Source organism: Pseudopodoces humilis, chromosome 5 (assembly GCF_049639895.1).
Source record: "Pseudopodoces humilis isolate 2021_Gansu_Grassland_sample_001 chromosome 5, ASM4963989v1, whole genome shotgun sequence".
In the NCBI taxonomy this organism is placed as follows: domain Eukaryota; kingdom Metazoa; phylum Chordata; class Aves; order Passeriformes; family Paridae; genus Pseudopodoces; species Pseudopodoces humilis.
The window spans coordinates 62,203,197-62,225,846 of NC_142204.1; the positions used below are offsets into that span (position 1 = coordinate 62,203,197).

Consider the following 22,650-nt stretch of genomic DNA (forward strand, 5'->3'; position numbering starts at 1 on the left):
CAGCACGGCTGTCCCCTTCCCAGCAGTTGCTGGCCCTGCCAAGTTTGCTCTGGCACCCCCAGCAGTGGCACCCTGGTATCCTTCCCCTGGCCATGAGACTGATGAACTGCAGCAGAGATAGCCCCACTCGAGAACAGCTGTAAGCTGTATGCTTTCTTTTTTGAATCATCACGTCACTTCAAATGGATTAACGCTCGTTTTAAATTCTGGAGTCTACAAAGCATCTTCTGGATGCTCTGTTTTTTTACTCTAATTTCCTTTCTGTTTGCTCTTTTTATTCTTAGGGTTTGGAGTGTTTTGTTTTGTTGTTTTGGGCATTTGTTTATTTGTTCATTTGTTCTATTTGTTAGTTTTGGTTTACCCCTTAAGATAGCATCTTCATCAATACTTTAGGAGCCACACTCAAGGCCATTAAACATGCCAACTATATCCTGAGTGGCATCAAAAGGAGCATGACCAACAAACAGGCCAAGGGAGGTAATTCTGCCTTGTACTCCACTCTTGTGAGATCACATCTGCAGTGCTGGGCCAGCTCTGGGGCCCCCAATGAGAGGGACATGGACCTGCTGGAGTGAGTCTAGAGAAGGGCCACAATGATGATCAGAGGTCTGGAGCACCTCATGAAGACAAGCTGGGAGAGTTGGGATTGCTCAGACTGGAGATGAGAAAGCTCCAGAGATCCTGGAGCATCCTTCAGTACCTAGAGGGCTACAAGAGAGGAGGAAAAGGACTACATGCAGTGACAGGACAAGGGGAAATGGTTTCAAAAGAGAGTAGGTTTATATTAGATATTAAGAAGAAATTCTTTACAGTGAGGGTAAAGGGAGACTGGAGACACTGGAACAGGCTGCTCAGAACAGTTGTGGATGCCCCATCCCCAGTGTTCAAGGCCAGGCTGAATGGGGATTTCAGCAACCTGGTCTGGTGAAAGGTGTCCCTGCCCAGGGCAGAGGACTTGGAACTTTCCTGGGCTGCTGCCAACCCAAACCATTCTGTGATTCTATGATAGCAACAAAATACTTCACGGTCATCGTCCTCAGAGGTATTCAAGAAACTACTGGATGTGGCACTTAGAGCTGAGGTCTGTTTGACAAGGTGGTGTTCAGTTAAGGGCTGGACTCAATCTTGGCAGTCTTTTCTAAACTATTTCTATGGTTCTGTGTATTGAGTGTTCTAGTGTCAGAGCTATATAATAAAGCACATTTAAAACACAGGGTGGAAGTGTGAAAAGAGACAAGAGAGCCAAGATGTTTGAAACAAGTGAGATTATGCACAGAACTCCTATCAAATCACAGGATCAAAGACTGTGATAGAGAAGAATGTTTATCTGATTGATGCTGAACATGCTCCAACACACCAGTAAGGATTCAAACAGACGGGATCAGTTAGTTGTTCTGGATCTGCTTTAATGTAGTACAGAAAAACTGAACCTCTTCCACTGACAGAATGAAAAAAGCATGTCCATGAAAACAATCACAGAAAGAGGATATTTTACATACACAACATGCTTAACAAGATTTGGATGAAAAGACAGATTTTTGGTTTTATCAGAAATCCTTGAATCTGCTGGTTTAAATCAAATCCTTAATAACTTAACCACTTACACATTAACATGCAGCTTTTCCAAAGGTTCTTGTTATACACACTCATAAAAATTGGGAGGAACACAGAATTTTTTCAGACAAAGTGCATTCATTTCCTCTGTTGTTGTGAGTTGTACAATGAAGGACAACGAACAGCTCTAACGATCTGTTACACTGAGACTCTTCCACTTAATGTCTGCATGGGGATTCTGGCTCATGGGGCACCATGGAGGAGCCTGTCAAGGGCACTGGCTTCTGCCCCAAGCACAAAGCCCAACTCCCTTGGTCTCCCATCATTTCCAACAAGCACAAGGGCTGGAATTGTCTCACTGGGGAGAGCAATCTCTCTCCCTTTTCCACTCTTGTAGTCAGTCAGGGCATCAGCTCCAGGCCTCTTCCACTTCCCAAGCTGAGCTGTAGAACAATCCTGCACATCACAGACAGGACTCCAAAGGTAGGACATCTCCAGTTCCCAGTGAAACTCCCCAGCTCTGAATAAAATGCTCTTTTCCTCAAAAAAAACCAACAGTTAAAGAGCCCTGTGCAAGAATATGTCATCTGAAATGATGGAAATTCTCAGGCAGTAGCATCAGCACTACAGACTGACAAATCTTTATAGCCTCTTAGGCAAACCACTCCTGCCTTTCTTCCCCTTCCCTCACTTTTCTTTGCTGACCAGATTATTCCTTGTATGTATAATAAACAATTATAGAAAATACAATTATCTCTGAAAAACAAAGATAATCAGAAATTTTCTGGTTTCATAAAAAGTTGTACGACAGAAACAAATTACAGGCATTGCTTACAGACAGTTTTAGTAACCAAAACTCAATTATAAACCTTTAAAACACAGCCCAAACATACAAAAATGCAGTATCTGGAAACAGTTGATTTGGAAATCTCCTATAAGAGAAATACAAAATATTCCATGCTGTACTGTGAACTTGATAAAACTGATACGAGATTTCCCTGAGTAGTTGATATTGGCACGTGAAAATAAAGCAAAGCTCAGCAGGACTCGTGAAATTCATGCATTTCCAATGTAATTCCAAACAGTATAGCATAAATCAGCATGGGCATGTAATTCTTGGATCTCGTTTGACATAAGCAAAGCAGAAATTATGTGTTGTTGCAGGTGTTTTGCGAGCAAACATGACGCCCAGCTGATTGTTAACAGGCAAATTTTTTTCAAAGGAAAAGGAGCCGAAGGAAGATCTCAAAGCTGACAAATGAAAAAACCCAGGTGGAAATAGTTATGACCACTCCTGGGCTGGAGCAGTCAGAAGCTATTGTTTGTGCTAGGATGGCACTGGAAACAGGCTGCTCCCAGGGGAAGCAGGAGCTGGCTCCAGCAGGCTTGAGAAGCATTTTGGGGGATGAGAGCCACTTCCCGCTGGGCCGCTTGCTGGGCTGCTCAGCACGGGCAGCTCCATTTGGCTCAGAGATTGCAAGAAATGTGCACCTCACACTGAAAGCTACGGAACACCTGCAATTTATGTTCTCTGAGAAAACTGCAGTTTCTAGCCCTTCAAAGCCAAATTTTAATGTTATATAACTTATGATACTGTTAATCATAACAAAGATCATCTTGTTACAATCCTCTGCCCTGTCCAGGCAGGGACACCTTTGCCTAGACCAGGTTCCTCTGAGCCCTACCCAACCTGGCCTTGAACACTTCTAGGGATAGACCACCCACAGCTTCTCTGGACAACTTGCTCCAGCACATCACCACCCTCACAGTAAGTCATTTCTTCCTAATTTCTAATCTAAACCTACCTTCCTTCAGTTTGAAACTTTTACTCCTTGTCCTATCACTATACGCTCTTGTAAAAAATTCCTCTGCAGGGATTTCTTTGTGTTTTATACAAAACCCCGTATGTGTAAAATACCTTTAGTTGCTAAAAATGGAGCCACTCTGCTACAGGTCCCATTTACTACTGAAGTTATATTTCACATACAGTTCAAAGGCTAAACACACAGCCTTTGCAGTGTGCTCGTTAGGGTAATAAAGTGAAAAAAAAGTTAGAAAAAAATATCTGATCTTCATAAAGTCATTTCTACATTATAATAAAATTTAAATATTTGATTTACAAAATAATTACAGCAGTTCAACAGTATAATAAGTTCAACAGATATGCTCTTTGTAACAGAAAAATATGTGCAAAAAAATCTAAACTATAAAGAGGGATCCTTGACTTGCCAATCTGGGTGACATCTTGTGAGGGGCTTTTTCCCCTTTCTATTCTGATGCCTTTCTGAAAATCTCCTGTGTAAATCATACTCTGCAGGTTCACCCACCTTAACTGCAGATGTTTTCAAGAGACAGCACTTATCTGTAGCTACCAGCCAGAGGGGGAAAAAATTAAAAAGGCTAGAGACTCACAGAAGCCTGTGTGCTCCTGGATTTGATCAGAAATTGCTTCTCAACAGTAACACATAACACTTTTTTCAGGCAAAACTTGAATAAACATGTGCATAAACTTTTGAGTCAGAGCAATGCCACACTAGTTCTGTGATCCATCAGATCTTAGAGGACAAACATGATGCGATGGGGTCATCTCTTGCTAGAAAGGCAACTGGAAAGCTGCAACTAGTTGGTGATTCAGTGGATAGGACACTTCTAAGTGTGCATAACATATGGCCAGGCAAAGCAGCAGGAAGCACTTGCTCTTGAGTCAAACAGATAAAACTATGCTAAAAAAGACAGAAAACAAGGATTCTCCTTAAAAAAAAAATAAAAAAAGCACTGAAATATGGTTTCATTTTGTGCTTTTAAAAAAAAAAATGGAGGAGAAAGAAGGCAATCTCTCAAATATTTATTGAGGAATTTATACCCTATACATACAGTCTGTACATTATTGTACAGACCTGCTCCACAGGTCAAACTGGAGCCCATCCATGTGACCTGCTTGCAAGTCTGTCTTTAGGAACATCTTTATGGTGCCCCACAACATTCCCAGAGGGCAAGCTCAGGTTCCCTCTCACCCAGACAGCAATGCACTATTCCATCATCTACTCTGGAATGTGGTTGGGCCCAGCACTCTGTGCAGCTTCAGCTGTCCCATCTTTCTGAGGACACTGGGAGACACATAGAGAGGCATAAGAAAAAGAAAATGAGTATTCCCCAGTGCAGAATCACCCAGCACCCTTTAAACACAGGTGTTTTTACCTTCTACTATGAGGACACCTGGTATGCCTCAATAGCCTGATCTCAGGCTGAATTCAGGACACCTGGTCCAGGGTGCCACTGATCCAGTGCTATTCCATCAAGTACTGCTTGGACTTTTGCTTTACAGGAGTAGAGACTGGTGCCTGACCCAAAGTCTAGCCCATCTCACCTATTCCCTAGTGATACTGGCCACACAGAGCATTACACATTTTCTGCAGAAAATTGTTGAGCAGTTTCACCATGCACTGTGAACCAGCTGCCCTCACTCACCAGCTGGAGACATCAGCTTTTCAGGGTTTCCTCTGTCCTCAGACCTACCAATGACCGGCACCTGTAAAAGCCTGATGAATTAATAATGCAAACAAGACAACAAACAAGTATGCTCATGATCAACCTCAGGACCAAAGTCCTACCTATATAATAATGGGTGTCGCAGATCGAACAGGACTGCACAGATGTCAAAAGGACACATGAGTGCTTCAACAGAACTAAAAAACAGGAATGTGCTGTATTGGCTTGTGCAAGCTCTGTTTAAAGGATCTAGAAGTACTGTGGTACATAGAAGGGGATTAAAAAAAAGATTGCAGAACCTCAGCAAGATGCCATCTTAATGTTATGCTGCTCCTTTCTCCTGAAAATAAAGGGTGGATTCAGCAAGACCTAAGCAGCCTTGTGCAAAGCTAAATCCTACCCTGACCTCTCACTGATCACTGCTTTAACTCCACACCTGCCCCAGGCACTGAAGGAGGAGAACAGAGAGACCCTCTAGACAGTGAAACCTACTCCAGCAGAGCAGGCAACACATTCCTTTGCACCAGCCTCTCCAAGGGGAGGGGGAGAAAAGTGTCTCCAGTGAGAAATGAGAAACCGACGACAAAGAGGAGGTGAAAGCAAAAGAGGCACCAACAGCTCTTCACAGAGGGACAGAAGCACAGAGGCACAAAGGAAACCTTTGGTGTAACCACAACTGACACAGCAACAACAGAGCTCTGCCTGGGATTACCAGGTCTCCTTTAACATCAGGATAGGCTCACTTCTCCACAACTCCTTATCAATTTGATTGGATGCCAAGTTGGGCTAAATCAAAGATTCTGCCAATAACCCCATCCAGTTTGGCTCAAAAGGTAGCAACACCAGGGCTCTGAAAGGAGCCACCACCCAGGGAAGCCAATCTGAAGTCCCCAGCCACTGTGAAAAGTTAGAGGCTCCCACAGGTATCTTAATTAGTGTTTTGTACGTTTCACTCAGCAAACCAAACTCTATCTATGGTGACATTATTAGGACTTCTCCTTTTTCTAAAAGGTTTTAAAACAAAAAGATAAAGGGAGCGGGTAGAGGAATAGAGAAATCCCACAAAACTAAATTACTTAGTTACTTGTCAAACAGGGCTTTAACAGGCCAAAAGAATTTTAGTAAATGTCTCATACAGTGTGACTGGTGTACCTACTTGTCCAGTTAGCAGTTCAAACAAACATAAACAGCTCATTAAAATATATAAATGACTATATATATATATATAAAACTTTGGTTTCCTACACTTTACCACTTCCAATATATTTCTGAAATGCATTTCATATTAGTAGAAAACACTCCATCACACTCTCTCATCTGCAGATACCTCTGCACAATTGTGCTTTTTTGTTATTAAAAAACCTTCTGCTTTACAAGAGATTTGTCATGTAAAATATAAAATAAATACCTACAAAAATGTTTTACTCGAGCAATCAATAGAAACCCTCATTGAACAGGAGAGGGGTTTTTGTGTGGTTTGTGTGCCTTTACTTGGATGCAGTACTGCTTGCATAGACTTTTGAATTACACTGCAGTGCTCTCCTCTCAGTTATTGATTGATCTGAGATTTTTGGCAAGCCATTTCACCACTGTGCAGTTCTGTCAATTCCTACCTATCCTCTGTGTCTAATTTGCCTTTATAAACCCTTTGGGCCAGCAAGTGTTTTTCACTGCCAGCTTTTGGTACCTGTCACCATAGGATCTTATTTCAGTTGGCTTGATAGGCTAATAACAACATTCATGTTGTAGCAGTTAATTTTTTAGAGAATAAAAGGAATAAACTAAGCAATTTTATTGGAGAAATACAATACCAGTTCTGTGGGCAAACCAGATGTATTTAGAAAGAGCCTTTCTTCCTAAAAAGAAGGACAGGCTTTAATAATGAAATAAATTTAATTAAAAAATAAAAAACAAAACCATAAAAAGCCAGCACGGAGGACAAAAATCATTATGATTGTAAAACTCAGTAATTTCCCAATGGTTTCTAAGAATTCTATCTAAGTCAAGATACCAAAGAGGAAAGTTTCCCTCCTCACACCAAAATTCAGAGAGGTAGCTGAAGATAGCAAGAACAACTCCCTGTCTGGGAACTCTGAGTAAGTTTTTTTGTAAATGATTTTAAGAATCTGGGAGCTATTCAGATAGTCTAATAACAAGGCCAATATTAGTGTCTAAAGGCATACAAGTGAAGACTCCTGGTTCAATGTCCCAGGACCAAAATCTCTTTCCCAGCAGCAGCATCCTCACTAGCTGGCCAGCAGTGCAGATACAGAGGGAGGAATTCTGCAGCTCATGCAACCTGTTCCAACAGCAATTGGTGAGAAAGTTGCTTACTACTTACCAGAAATCTTCTTAATATTGACCCAAAAACAATACTTTTTGGATTTGCTACTTTTCTAGAACTGGAACTGCTCTCGCCACATGCAGGAAGTGCTTTCTCACATATGCAAAAAACCAAAACCAAAATGAAACCTTCAGCTTTTCTGACTTTTACACTTAGAAACATTAATTTCACTACCCTTAAAGCACAGGCACAGACATGAATCCCTATCAAGGCAAAGCAGCTGCTACACTTCTGCAAGTCAGATTAACTGTACACAAACCCATACAATATTTCACACATATTTAAAAGTGGCATATTTAAGTTTTATGGGTTCATCTGTTCTGAGGACTATTTTAGTACATAACTGTCACAGGCTTAACATAAATATGAATCCAGAAGAACTTTTAATTGATATTTCAATTACCAACTTTTAATTTTAATTAAGCAAACCCAACATCTGATTTCACTTTATTTTCTTAACAAAACCTCCAGTACTGTGATGGATTCTTTTCCTGAAATCTTTTATACTGTTTTTACAGGCAAATGACCAAATAGAGTGAGTGTTGAAATAGCTTTTTTTACTAGCTTATCAGAAATTCCAGTAATTCTTCTAGACGTTTACAGGGCAGAAATGTTCTTCCACATCTGTAATCAAGTAGATAAAATGAAAAACCAAATTCTTCAGGAAACATACTCTCTGTACACAGTATAACAAAGATTTTTTGAATAGGCTTCACTAGCAGTAGCTGTAATAGAAAAAATATGAGACAACAGACCAGCACTATCAGTAATAGAAGCTCCACATTAGTAACAACTACTATATTCTCTTAAATCCAAAAATATTGCTGAACTTTTATCCACTTTAAATCTTCTATCATCAAGACTGAATGATGATCAATTTGAGTTACAGATCCTATGTTAAAAAGATACAGAACATTTCCAGCAACCAATTCCAAGAAATTCATTATGCTAGACTCTGAATTTAATGTGAATACTTCCTTACATTGCCATAGAAACAAGAGACTCTCAACTTGAAATTTCCATGCTAGTTGCTACAACAAAAAAGGCAGTTTCTCTCACCAAGAGTTTTCAGATTTTATGCGTGAGACAACAGGCAGATATAACAAGCCCACATGGAAAGAGAAATCAGAAATACCAGTAAAATTAATGACTATATAATTACTATATATATACTAAAATGAAGAGGGGCCAGAGCAAACCACCTAACATCATCAAGTGCAGAATAAGCATCCCAGTGGGCCTAAGCTTCAAGGAGAGTTTTCCAAATGAGTAGTGTAGAGGCTGAACAGTGAATCCAGGGGGTAATTACACTTTACCTAGGCAAAGCACTCCATAGTTTAATCTGCAGAAATGTTCAGCTCCTCCATCAGTCTGACCCAAGAGTTCAGCAGCTGCTCCCTTTCCCACTTCACAAGGATTTCAATTCCATGATAGGAGCACCTGCATGATCTTTTAGTTTTTTAAGCTAGCAACAGGACTCTGCAACACTTTGAAATATAAATTGCTGCTCCTATAAAAAAAACCAAACCAAGGACAGAGAATTAAAATATAATGGGATTAATACTTGTTTATACTAACATACCATTTCGGAAGCATGTGAGAGGCTTATGTGACATTTATTATTAATGCAGATTTAGCACAAAGAAGGACTTGGTAAGGGAATAACAAAGATGAACACAGCCACTCCATTTCATACTAGTTCAAGAATCAGTTGTGAGAATGTAACATGATAGAAACTATTCAGTATAACTTATATGGGGTTCAAATAGGACTGTTCATCACTTTTCAGTCAAAGTTCAAGTAGAAAAAAAACGGTGTGTGTAATAAGAACTTGCATGTGAAATGGATGTCCCAATTTTGTTTCCTTTCAGCTTCTGTAGGACAGGTTAGGTGTTGTTTTATGAAATGGCAATGTTTTATCACAAATATGCAGATTAATTCATTACTGACATGATGGGAACAAATCTGGAAGATTTTTTTTATTTTATATTACAAAAATAACTTTAAAATGTGCAATTTAAAAAATCATTTTGCACATTTACTTTTGAGAAATGCAAGGACAACATGAGATACAAAGAAAGCAATAAATAGATAAGTAATAAGAGATTTGTACCTGTTTGCAGGAGGGATTTACATTCTGTAATACTGTTACATTAACAGAACTACACAATGTACTTGCTAGTATAGTGTAGAAAAATTTTCTCATTATACTCTACCACTGTTTTCCATTGTTCTGCTAAGTATAGTGAATCTATGAGCACTACTCATAATGATGAAGTCTATTTCTAGGGATTTTGTTTCTTTTTTTTCCTGCATAATGAGGACACAGTATTTCTTCAGTGTTTTTAAAAACAAACACACTATGACTCTGCAGAGAGTGAGTGATCTCCATTCTGTCCTCAGTGTCTGACACAGACTGTCAAAGAGAAACCCTGTCCCCCAGTGTAGTAATCTGGGAACTCTGAGAACAATTTAATAATTCTGGATAATTCAATGAAATGACTGCCATCACTGGCTACAGAGACTACCATATGTTGTCAAGGCCATGTCACATACCTCCCAGACCAGGCACAATGGGAGATTGTTATACCAGGCTTTCTCCCATTAGAACAGGCATGATCTGGAATCATGGAATGCCAGAATTCTGTGTCAGAACAAGTTTCTGCATGCTTTCTGAAGTGAACTCGAGCACAGAGGGTAGATACATCTAACTGGCAGAATAAACTAGTTGGTGCTAATGCCAGACCTGAAAGATGCACTACCTGAAAGGCTCAAGATGAATTCCAGTGACACAGGAAGGTGCTACACTAGCACAAAAGGCTTGGAGCGAGCAAGAAAGAATGTTGGTGGCAGATAGGGCTCCATGGTTTACAAATGTATGGGGGCCTCCACAAAGTACACTGATCTGAACCAGGGATGGCTCAAGAAAGTAACAAAAATATTATAATAGAAATGTACCTAGAAAGGCACTATTTCATCTGAGTGCGTGGCAGCAGACAGCCAATTTGTCTTGTTGGAGAACCATAAAACACATGCACATTTGGTATTTCAATTCCATTTTCACATGATGTTGAATACCTGAACTGTTGCACTTGCTTCCAAAGGTCAGAGGTCTGGAAAGAAAGGCACAGTAATGACTTAGTGTTTATGGTACTGCACTACCACTACTTAGCATTTATGGTTGTGACTCCACAACTGTGCTGGCGCCAGAGAAGAAGGATGCAGAAATAGAGCCAGGGAGGCCGAGGTGCTGCCTCAGCAGCAAAGAACCCAATATGCAGTTCTGTCCATAACAAAACACTGCCTGGTAAATCTTTTGTTGTAGGAACATCACACACATAGAAACACAAGTATGTGTTTCTCCAGGCACATATTCTTCTTAGACAGCACCCTTGTTTCACCATACTTTCATCAGAACTTGGGACAGAAGCACAGACATGTTAACAAGAACTCATGTTTTCATCTGAAGAAGCAGGAATGCTATTTTTTCCTTTGGAATGAGTTAATTGTGCCTATTTTACACCAGAATGCTTCTGGAGAAACCAGCTGGTCACAGGTTGGACTGGTGCCCTGTTTGCTGCACACAAAACTGAGTGGGTGGCTGGGCCTAGAGAGCAGGGGAATGGAGCTCAATCCTGCCCGTGGGCAGCCACCAGCGGGGCTCCTCAGGGATCAGTGCTTGGGCCAGGCCTGCTTAACATCTTTATCAATGATCTTGTGTTTTCAGTTCTGGGCCACAAACCAGACACTGAGGTGCTGGAGCGAGTCCAGAGAAGGGCAAGGGAGGAAAGTGTCTGATGAGGAGCCCCTGAGGGAGCGGAGTCATGTTCAGCCTGGAGAAAAAGAGCCTCAGGGGAGACCTTATTTCTCTCCACAACTGCCTGAAAGGAGGTTGTAGCTAGGTGGGGATCAGCCTTTTCTCACAAGTTACAAATAATAGGACAAGAAGAAATGGCCTCAAGCTGCACAAGGGAGGTTTAGATTGGATATTAGGAAAAATTTCTTCTCTGAAAGCATTTTCAAACATTGGAACAAGCTGCCCAGGGAAGTGGTTGAGCCACCCAACCCTGGAGATGTGGCACTTAAGAGTTTCAGGTTAATGGTGGACTTGAAAGTGTGGGGTTAACAGTTGGAGTCATCTTAAAGGTCTTTTCCAAACTAAATGATTCTATGATTTCAACATGTTTTGAGAAACTAAGACAGACCTAGGAAACACATGTTCCTGTGCTGATTTTTCCTGTGCTGGAGGTACAGGGCCATACACTCTCTTGAATATGACAGAACATATGAATTCTAAAACCAGTAATGTACTTTAATAATCTCTAAATTTTTTCCTGGAACTTTCACACAATTTTACTTTCTCCATGTTGTTCCTTGTCTTACTTTCCTTCGTCTCAAATTCATACACTGTGGAAATAATCAAAGACACCCAGGAGAAACATCTGAAGCTGATAAGCAGAGAAAAACAATATTATTCATATATTACTAATCATAATGTATGTATGAATGAGAAGACACCTGGTACTGCTGTGTTGACAGCAAGCTACCTTCTGATTAAGCTTTCTGGATTCTAGCAATCTGAAGGTACTGACTAGGAGTTCAAGAATAATGTGAAAAGGATAAATACATGGCAGATACACACAACAGTTTTTTTTCAGCTCAGCTTCTAGTGAAGTCTCCAAATTGTGGACAGCAGGTTTGAATAAATGAGAGATTTTAGGTTAACATTAAAGGAACATTCAAACCATAAGTACTGTTTGTGAGATTATCATTTACCAATGAGGATTTCTGTCCAGTTTAGGAATGCTAAATAATTTTTTTGAAGCCCTTAAGTATCTTTCTTTTCTCTCACTTCTGCCCACAATTCCACTTTTCATTGAGTAGTTTCAGCCTACATTTACAAAGATAAACAAATGGCCAGAAAACTATGACACCTTCTTACTGGATAGATTTCTATGAGGTTGAAGAAAAGCTGATTTTTAACAAATTAGATGTGCTGAAGAGATACTGTTGGGATCACACAGCCCCTGTGGTTATAGAAAATTCAGTTAAGGCCAGAATTGCAATGGCATTCAGCAACAAAACCCAATGACAGGCACTTTGCCACTGAAATCATTATCTTCCAACTCTGATGTAGACTGCACCTACCTGGATAGACATCTACTCAATCTTATTCTAAAGTTTATTTTATTTCCTACTGCAGAATCCTGTGCCATTCTGTACATTGCTTGGCTACCAGAGAGACTAGGTTCATTGTAACTATCATATATATGTATATATTTGCACCAAAACTTGAATGAAAAATATTCTAGAGTAGTACTGCATCAATACTTGTATAGCAGTACTATAAAAATTCTTACACAATTTCAACCTATAGATGAAAATTCCTACCAGTCTCAAAAAAACCCAAACATTGTATAAATTTTTATGTATAGTCTTATAAACACCTAAGTACATAAGCAAAAAAATTAGTTCCAGAATGTTAACACAGTCAAGGAATATCACTATGCTCTTTGAACTTGGCCTTGATCCTCCCCAGTAAATAAATTTTAATTTTTTTTTTATTTGTTTATAACACCATGAGGAAGAGAAGAACAAGAAACATCTGCTTCTACGACTAATGCAGCACTTTCCATCACCCTTTCTAAATCACAGTTGTGGCCACCTCCTCTCATAAATCCCTTTTGAAGGGGTACTTTTTCCATGTACACACCACTTCTTGTATACAAAATATGTAGATGAATAATTTATAGAATCTTTCATGTCATGAAAGGAGCCCCTCATCTATAAAGAGCAAGGAGAAGATCAAGAACACTGCAAGCAAAAGCTCAGAATCCGTATCTTTCATGAAATGCTGAATTAATGCAGGTGAGGTTATAGGATGCATAAAGGAAGTGAGACACAATTCTACCCCCTCACACCAGTACCTTCCTTTGATGTCAATAGCATCAGCAGATGGACAAGTCTTACTGTAAAATTAACTTTACCTTATGTGACTAAACAGAACTAAGCAGAGCACTCTCATTTATTTAATTTCTTCAAGGAAATGATGCACTAACAAAGTCATGGCCCCATCCTTTAATGGCACATTTGTAATTCTCAGGGAAGGAAAAAGACTGATGAATATAATTCTACCGCCGGTGAACAGAGTCCCTGACATGAAACATCACAAGCTCTCTGGAGGAGCTGAGGAATAAATCACAAGCTACATGAGTCAGAAGTCAGCTTCAATGGTCTTTAAATTAAGATGGACAAGCATAAGAATAACATAAAGTAATGGTAAAAAAAGAACTCTGAATTTAATTTCAGGAGTTAGTAAAATCCTAAGGAGCACAAATTAGGAAAAAGAAGAAGGTCTGAAACACAGTTTATTTTCAAATGCTACTTATGCAAAAGTCATAGAGAAATGTACAGCCACACAGGTTTTCAGGGTTCTTTGGGTCTGGCTTTTCAAAGACCCCTGTGATTTTTTTTTTTATTTATTTTTTTTATTTTTTTTTTTATTCTGGAAAATCATGCAGCCTTCTGTTGCAAAATACTGTTCTTCTTGTGAAGATAACTATGTCCAACATATCCAACACTCACATCTTGGAACATAGCATATAGTGATACCCAGGAATAAAAGATCACCCAAAGACTAACTATATGCACAGAGTGTATTTATGAATGTAGAAGAGAATTATTTATGACCTTAAATAAGTAGAAAAAAACTTAAAAACATAACTATACATAGAAATATATGTTTGAAAAAGTCTGTAGTAAAATACTAACATTTTAACTAGTTAATATGTTTACACATCCAGGCAAAACTTTGGAAAATCACTGCATTTCTCTGTCAAAAGGCTTGTCACAGACTTTTAAAGAAATTTTAAAACTTAGACCAGGTCTTAATTGCAAAGCTTATGGATGAACCCATTAAGAAAAAGCACCACAAGGCTACTAATCCCCTTAGCCACAAATTAGTGGGTGTTGGGACAGTACCACACTGTCCTTTTAGTCTTTGCTCGGCAACCACAGTCGCAGCCACCAGGAATAAGATTGGAGGATCCAGTCTGCCCAAACTCAGCTGCTCTTGTATCCATCCTAATGAGGGTCCAAATCTTCTCCAGACTGGAAAAGCACTTGAAAATATGCCCAAGTACATATACAGTCAACAAAACATTCTAGCATGCACTCACTATTAAGCAAATTATTGGACTGCAAAAATAAAACCGTTTTTTAGTTCCTCCTTACATTATGTGTACTAAATGCCTTTTCTGCTTAAGGAGCTAAAGAATAAGGGGTTGATGCTTAAAGTCTTACTATTTAGAGTAGGATATGAGCCATTAGAAAGTGTCCATAAAAAGTTTTATTCATATTTAATATAGTCAGGCCACTAAATACTTCTAAAAACAAATTAAATTGCTCAGTTGGTCAGATCACCTGGTTATTTAATATATCCAAACCATTTTCCTTGAGAAAGAGATGCATCAGGAAAGAGCTCCAGGACAAAACATGTTGCAATGCTCCTGAGTTCTGAAATTCATGTTTTCAGACTGCTCATTGGGATTCTGCTGAGGGCAGCTGTGGAAGTTTATAATTCTCTGCAAAGAATAAAGATCCTGGTTTATACAACTGGGCTGTTTGTGCTACCTTTCAAGGAGTGAGTGTGCACAGCACAGACCTGTGTCAGCCACTGGTGGGAATTCCTGTGGATCTGAGACAGCAGCGATGAACAGAGAATGGAACTGGAGGCAACATTGCTCCCCATATGACTCTTCCCCATGTGATTACTTATCCAAATTAAGATGCCTTTCCTTAACACACTGCTACTTCTACAACTACGCATCTGTACATGTGTGGGAAGAAGACAGCACTTAATCCAAACTGTTCCACATGTAAAAACAAACATATTTGAAATTCAGAAGTATTTCTTTAAGAAACAGTACAAGGCTGTTATCCTCACCCAACAGAGCAGAAGGTCAGAATGTACATTTGCAATACACCCAACTAATGTAATTGCTGTATACAATTCTCTCATTTGAAGGGTATATATTCAAAAGAGCATGGGGTTTGCAGAGGAAACCCTGCCTTCTTTATCTGATGTCAAGGACAGCTTTGCCTTTGGCTTCACCTGGGCCAAGACCATCCCATATGTTTCCAGAGATCAACAGTAGCACAAGTGGCTTGCAAAAAAAAAACTAACAAAAAAAACCAAACAGGAAATAATCTCCAAGGAATATTTTTTTGTGAACTCTTACAATTAATACACAATAATAATAATAATAATAATAGTAATAGTAATTAATAGTAATAGTAATAGTAATAGTAATAATTCTTACAGTCTTTTCTCCCCATGCAAACCCAGGCACAATGCCCTGCATTAAAACCCTATTTATCAGGTGCCATACCTAGGAGAATTTATGTTGAATTGTATCATGGAACTGCAAATCAGTTTCTCATTAAGTTTACCCCTCTTCATAATATGCATCAACTCCTACATTATATGTTTGGGGTTTTTATAACTCAAGATGTTTAGCTAACACAAAACAACAATATTCTAACCAGCTTTTCAAAAGAAGTATTTCATCTAGTAATGTGATAAATGATGAAGTATTTAATTATTTCAGAGAGAGACGTGTTTAATCAAACATAAGGAAAAATCATGAAAGCGCCTTTTCTATGCTTCAAAACAGCTAATTCTTGAATTACCTGTTCTCTGATTTCATCTACAAATGAATTTTCACTGCTGAATTGTCAAAACTTCCAAACAAGAGAAATACTTGCAGTCTCTTAAAGATCACATTATAAATAGTCATGTCCTACCTCCACATTTCTCTCTCTGACTTCATTCCTAGGCAGCACTGAAGAAGCAGCTACAGTCACATGGTGCATTCAAGGTCATGCTATTCTAATTGACAGAGATAGCACTGATAAATTATGCGGAAACAATGATAATGGAGTCATTAACCTTGTTCCAGCACACTAAAGGTGCTTTACAATCAGAAGGAGTACAAAAGTTACAAAAACATATAAAGATTTTATTGCCCAGGCCTTTCTCTCCTACACAATGCTGCAAAGCACTGTTAGGGAATAGTAATATTGCTGTAATGTGGCTGCTGTGCTTTGTCACCGAGGGGCGCAGGGATACACTGCCTTATACTTGAAGGAGGAGTCAGGTAGTAAAATGTAAAATGCACAAGCCATTGGCCTCTTTTTTTTTTTCCTTCAAATAGGAAGTTGGATCCAGAAGGCCTCTCTCTTTGGCGTAAAGGATGCTGGAACACATGAAAGATCATTCCAGCCAGGAAGTCTTTCCCAGTCCAAGAATCTGTGCTGAACTGTCATTTCCAAAGACACAGTCATGTGGCCAGTGCTTTGAGAACTTGCATTAAAACTGCAGTGAGTTAACATACTGAACTGAAACTCCTCAGAGAGGTATAGATACAGGTACAGATACACAGAATTAGGTAGAATTCAGAATTTATCCCTTATGTCTCATGCAGAAGCTTGCAGTATTTCCCAGACTAAAAGCCTGGCTAATGTCCCTAATTCAGGTATATGACAGGTAATTTATTAAGGGTGCACACATTAATGAATCACCGGTGGTTGCTTTGATTTCAAGAGAAATATTAGAAAAACAGTGAAGAGATAGGACATATGTTTCACACAGCAACTCAAAGTAACCTCAAATTAGCCTTATTGTAAAGAATCTATAGCATTTCTGAAAAAAAAAAAAGTAACAACTGGATTCCAATCTACCCTTATCTTCTTGACACTTCAACTGCTGCTTCTTTTTGAATCCCCTCACAGTAAGACAACTCACACTAAAATTATTAATAAAAAGAGGACAGTACAGAGCACCTTTCCTGGAATTCGGATGCCCAGAGATGACACTACACTGCCAAGACAGAATCCGCTATACTCATTTTTGATCTTCACTTATCACATGAACTATTGTGTCTCCCCGCATAGCCCAGCTATCAAGATATGATCTACAGCATATTGCACAATTTACCCATAAGGACTAATAAAAGAGTCAGAGATCATATCTGTATATAGAGGCTTGACCTCATGGAGAAAACTGAATATACAATAAAGTTTATTCTGAAGGCCTAAGTGGAAATCAGATTCTTTCTACTGGTTCTGCCATGTTTGGATAAACTAATAATTAGCATACTCTTCAAGCATTCAGAAGTGTAGCAAATTATACATTAAACAATAAACCGTCAATTACAAAGAGGAAGTAAAATTGCCAAATTATACCCAGTGTCAGAGAGATTCTCCTCTGTGTCCTCTGAGCACAGGCTGACGGCTGTAGTTGCAGAGCACAAGCGCCTCTGATGCATGGTATCTAAAAACTTCGCACCGCAGAAATTCCCAAGTTTTCAATGGCTGGGCTCACTGCCCGGCTGGAATGCGTACTTTAGTGATACGCCTACAGCCGCTGCACCACCCATAGCCAAGGAGCACCTACAGACTCGGCTCCCAGAGCAGCTCCTGTGCTCCAGAAACGCTGCTGGGCTAAAAGAAACCTCCTCGCAAGCGTTCAGCTGCAGAGAACTCAACTCAGCATAGTTTAAAGAGGACAGAAACAAACATGTAAACAGCATCTGTGGCGCCTCTTCTCTACTGACTTTCCTGGAAACGCATTAACCTATTACAGTACTTCAAAATAAATATGCGAAACAGAGGCGAGGCAAGAGTATACCGTTCTCTCCCAAAAGTTTCTTTCTGCCTGTCCTCTCACTTGCTCTGAGCACGCCGTTCCCTGGGATTAGCGATCCTTTTCACCAGGGATCAAATGAATGACTTTTCCGCTAATAACACTTAAGAGATGCTAAAGCCACCCTGGGCGCCACCAGGGATCCGGCGCGGGGCTGCAGCCCCTGTCCCCACGCCAAGGCTCCCGGAGCGAGGCGAAGCCAAGGGCAAGCCCGGCCCCGGCCGCCGCTCCCGCCCCCCGGCAGCGCCGGCGGCAGCAGCAGCCGGAGGCCGGCGGGGCCCGGGGCCGGTGGGTCGGGTTGGGTCGGGTCGGGCGGGGACCCGTCCCCCTGAGCCCGGGGCTGCAGGGGGTGCCGCCGCGGCCCCCCCCGGCATGGCGAAGCGCTGTCACTGACGCACATTTAATTCGCCCGGCTGCGGGTACCGCGCAGCGCCGCTCGCATCCTCCCCCCGCCGCCAGGGAGGGGGCGGCTCCGCCGGGGAGGGGGGAAAGTCAAACTGCAGCAACAAAGTTGCTCCCCCAGACCTGCCCCGGCCCCCAAGGGGTGGGCAGAGAGGGGGGCCCGTGCCCGCCTTACCTTGCTTGACGCACTTGAGGCGGATGGGGTCCTTGCAGTGCTTGATCACGGCCAGCACATCCCTGATGGTGAGCCCGGCCACGGGGGTCTCGTTCACCTCCAGCAGCAGTTCCTCCGGCACCAACTTGCTGCCGCCCTCATAGGCCACCTTGCCGGGCTTCACTTCCCCCAGGTAGGGGAACTGCCCATTCTCGGCGCCCCCCTTCAGCTCGAAGCCCAGCTGTCCCTCCGGGTTCCTCACGATCACGATCTCGTGGACTCTGCTCGTCCAGTGGCTTTTCTTCTTCAAGCCCTTGGACATTGCCGTGGGGATGCTCTGCCCGACTCCCTCCCTGCAGTCCGTGCTTCTTCCCCCCTCCCTGTCTGCCCCCACTCCCCGGGGCAGCCGCGCTCTCCGGGCAGGCTCGGGGCGGGCGGCAGCGGCCGCGGCTGTGCCGGCCGGCGGCCCCGCGGGCTGCGAGCTGGGTCGGGGAGCGCCTCTGTGCCCGCTCCTCCCGGCTTTAGCTGATATCCATGGCAGCCGCGGCGGCCGGACCCTGCCTGCGCGTGGATGCACTAGTTGTAGACAAACTGGCAGGAGGGAGGAGGGAGGAGGGAGGGAGGCAGAGGGAGGGAGGGGACGGCCGCGGCGCGGGGAGGAGGAGGAGGGGTGTCGGTGCCGGAGCCGGAGCGAGGCGGGCGCTGCTTCGCCGCTCCCGCCTCGCCTGACCCGGTAGTGAAGGCCGAGAGAGAGGCTGCCTGGCCCGGCCGGCAGAAGGCGGAGAACGGCCCTGGCGGGGGGGCGAGGGCGCTCGGCGGGCAGGAGAGAGAGCGGCGACCCCCGCCCGGCCCCAGCGCGGCCCCGGCCGGGAAGGGGCGCTGGGGGGAGCGATGGTGCTGGCCCCGCTTCCTGCCGCGACCCCCCGGACACTGCCCAGCACCGCTCCGGCCCCGGCCGGACACTGCCCAGCACCGCCCCGGCCCCGGCCGGACACTGCCCAGCACCGCTCCGGTCCCGGCCGGACACTGCCCAGCACCGCCCCGGCCCCGGCCGGACACTGCCCAGCACCGCCCCGGCCCCGGCCGGGCACTGCCCCGCACCGCTCCGGTCCCGGCCGGACACTGCTCAGCACCGCTCCGGCCGGACACTGCCCAGCACCGCTCCGGCCCCGGCCGGACACTGCCCAGCACCGCTCCGGCCCCGGCCGGACACTGCCCAGCGCCGCTCCGGTCCCGGCCGGACACTGCCCAGCGCCGCTCCGGCCGGACACTGCAGCCGCGAGGGGACCGGCAGCTCCTCGAACCCATCGCGTTGCTGGGGGAGCTGGCCGAGCCGGAGCGGAGAAGGGTCCTGCGGTCGAGGAGCTCTGCTCGCAGCCGGGAAGGACCAAAAGTAGCTGGGCTTCGGGCTGTGGCCACAAAACCAAGCGACGCCTGTTTGCTTCGAGGCTGTCCGTGTCAAGGGCGTTTGCAGAGTGGCTTCACTCCACTCAGAGGTCTCAGTTTATCGAGCTGTACGTGGGCATTATTGTTTATACTGGGTGCTGGGGCCAGAACTGGTGGCTCAGGTGCGTGCTACACCTGAAGAGGGTATGACAAAGAAGGGTGGCAGTTCGTCCAAAGAAATTTCCTGACTGTCACCCAGCAGGTGTTCACCACCCTCGCACAGGTTGCCTTCTCATACTTGTCCTTGGTGGCCAAAATCCCACACTCCAACCTGCAGATCCTCCCTAGAGCCCCAGCAGCGAAATAGACTGTTCAGCAGGTGATTCTGTGGCTCCCTTCTCCTGTGAGCTCCCCCTTTATTACTTCTGTCCTGTGCCTCATGTGTGAGAGCCATGGAGTGTACCAATTGGCCTGTCTTTCTGGGAAACTTGCCTTGACTAAAAAAGTAGTTTTCATCCAAAGCGGAGGTTGACAAAATATGCTCAGAACAATATCCTGAGATGTTTAACTTTAAGAAGCGTAGTTTCTGTGCCTGCAGGATATAGGAGAGCGGCATACATGAAAGCAGGGGTCTGCCGATGGGGTATTGAATGGGATAAGGCAGGAGAAATGTACTTTGTGTTGTGGCATGTGATTTAAAGACGGTCAGATATTTTTAAAATTTCAATTAAAGTGACTCTGCAATGAAATTTTTCAAATTGCACTGCTGTTTTTCCTCTTGGTTTCTATGGAAACAGGCCTTTATGTGATCATGCTTGGCTGTGTCTCTTTTACTTCTCCAATAACTTTTGAAGCTGTTGGGCAGTTTCACCTAAATCTATCTCAAATATAATTAAGCTATTTCATGAAAACAGGCAGCTGGGTAGGGCTGAGAGATCCTGTAAATGTCCCAAAGGCTGTAACATGAACTTGCCTCTTATTAAACTGTGATTCACATGGTTGAGAGACCATATACATGTCTTGGTAATGAGAAAAGTTTCAATTACAGCTCATTATCAGCCTCACTGTAAGTCTGTGGGAAACCAGGGCTCTTCAGTTCATTTTCCCTCAGAATTACTTGTGTTCCAGAGGTGGAACAGACACAAGCAGAGGGGAAGAAAACATTGAGAAATTACTGACATCTCTATTCTGCAAGTCATTTCACCTGTTTTGCTGGGGCACCCTGGTCAGACGTGCAAAACTCTGTGTGTGAGTGGTTTCACAAAAGTAGGCTCAAAAGGATAAACAAATCCAAGACCCCACATATCTGAAAACATGGAACTCATGAGTACAGACAGCTGGAGATGGGAGGGGAGCTGGAGAGGTGCCTTGACTGGAAGGTACTAAGATGTTTTCACTTATGTAATGGTCTCCTTTTCCAAAGACCATCATGAGTGCCCTGTTGTCACTAGGGAGCAGGGTCTCTGGTCTGGACAAAAAGAGGCTAAGGCAATTGGAAAGAAAGCAAAAGAATCAGTTGGTTTATCTCTCTGTAGCCCTGCCTTTTCAATTTATCTTGGTCTTTAGTTCAGAAATGGTGTAGGAAGCAAATAACTGAAAAGAGGAATACAAGACATAACATCTCATTATCCTTCAGTTTCACAAATTTTACCACAATCACTTCTTTGCTGAGTATGCTGAATCTGCTTTACTAAAGTTCACTCTACTAAAGTGGTCACCATTTCTTAATTTATAGTTTGTAGTCATTCTGCTAGTATAGGATTGTGGTTGTTGATTTGTTTTCTAATTAAAATAAATTTTTAAGTAATTCCATGTTTACCACAATATATATATACAACACTAGGACATCTGTCCAAAATGCAGCTTTTAATAAATATGTCAAGAAATATTGGAAATACCCCTAGATGGGGGAAGGGCATCCTGTGGGTGTTATTTTTTCTGTTTCTTCAGAGTCCCTAGTAATTTATTGATCAGAGTTTTTTAAGTGCTCATTACAATTTTAAGACAGATGACATTACCAGTAGGTAACTGGTAGAGCATTTCTGATTTCACATGTGCTAGGACAAATCCAGCTGAATGAACCCTTCATGTCTAACTGCAGTTTCATTAATTAAAATTAAGAGATTAATTAAAATGTACAGGTGGTGGAATTGGTGTTCCAGGGGCGCTAACTTTGCCTTCTGGAGGTGGGCAGCAATGTGAGCCAGAGAGACCCCATCACAGGCATCTGCAGTTTGGCAGAGAAGTGGGAGATTAGATGAAAGGAGCCTTAAGAGTTTTCCCAAAGCAGATCTGTGTGTTATCAGATCATGAGATCAGTTGATCCTCATGTCAGGAAAAGATGGATTTTGGGTTCAGAGACCAAGAAAACTTGTTGAGTACAATGGCAGGTCATAACTGTTAAGATCAGGAGAGAGTAAAGGATGGCTGAAGAATACAGTGTTTCTCTGCAGCATTTTCTTACAGGAGGCATATGATTTTAGAGTTTTGACTTGACTGTGTATGGGTAAAATTTTGTCATCATATAGTCTTTAGTGCTTTGAGCCTGGGGCAGTAATACCAGATATGTGTAGTTTGCCTTGCACAATTTCAGCTAATTTTGTTCAATTTTTACAG

General features: G+C 42.6%; 1 protein-coding gene across 11 annotated transcripts in view; it reads right to left on the reverse strand.

Annotated features, from left to right (window-relative positions):
- Positions 1-18,990, reverse strand: part of MAGI2 (membrane associated guanylate kinase, WW and PDZ domain containing 2) — a 708,943-nt gene extending 689,953 nt beyond the window's left edge. For all 11 annotated transcript variants that reach the window (XM_014255224.2, XM_088054941.1, XM_005526021.3 and 8 more), the window contains exon 1: positions 18,670-18,990. In XM_014255224.2, coding sequence (XP_014110699.2) covers positions 18,670-18,970 — 301 coding nt within the window. In that variant the 5' untranslated portion in view covers positions 18,971-18,990. The remainder of the gene's footprint in view (positions 1-18,669) is intronic.
- Between the last annotated feature and the right edge of the window lie 3,660 nt (positions 18,991-22,650).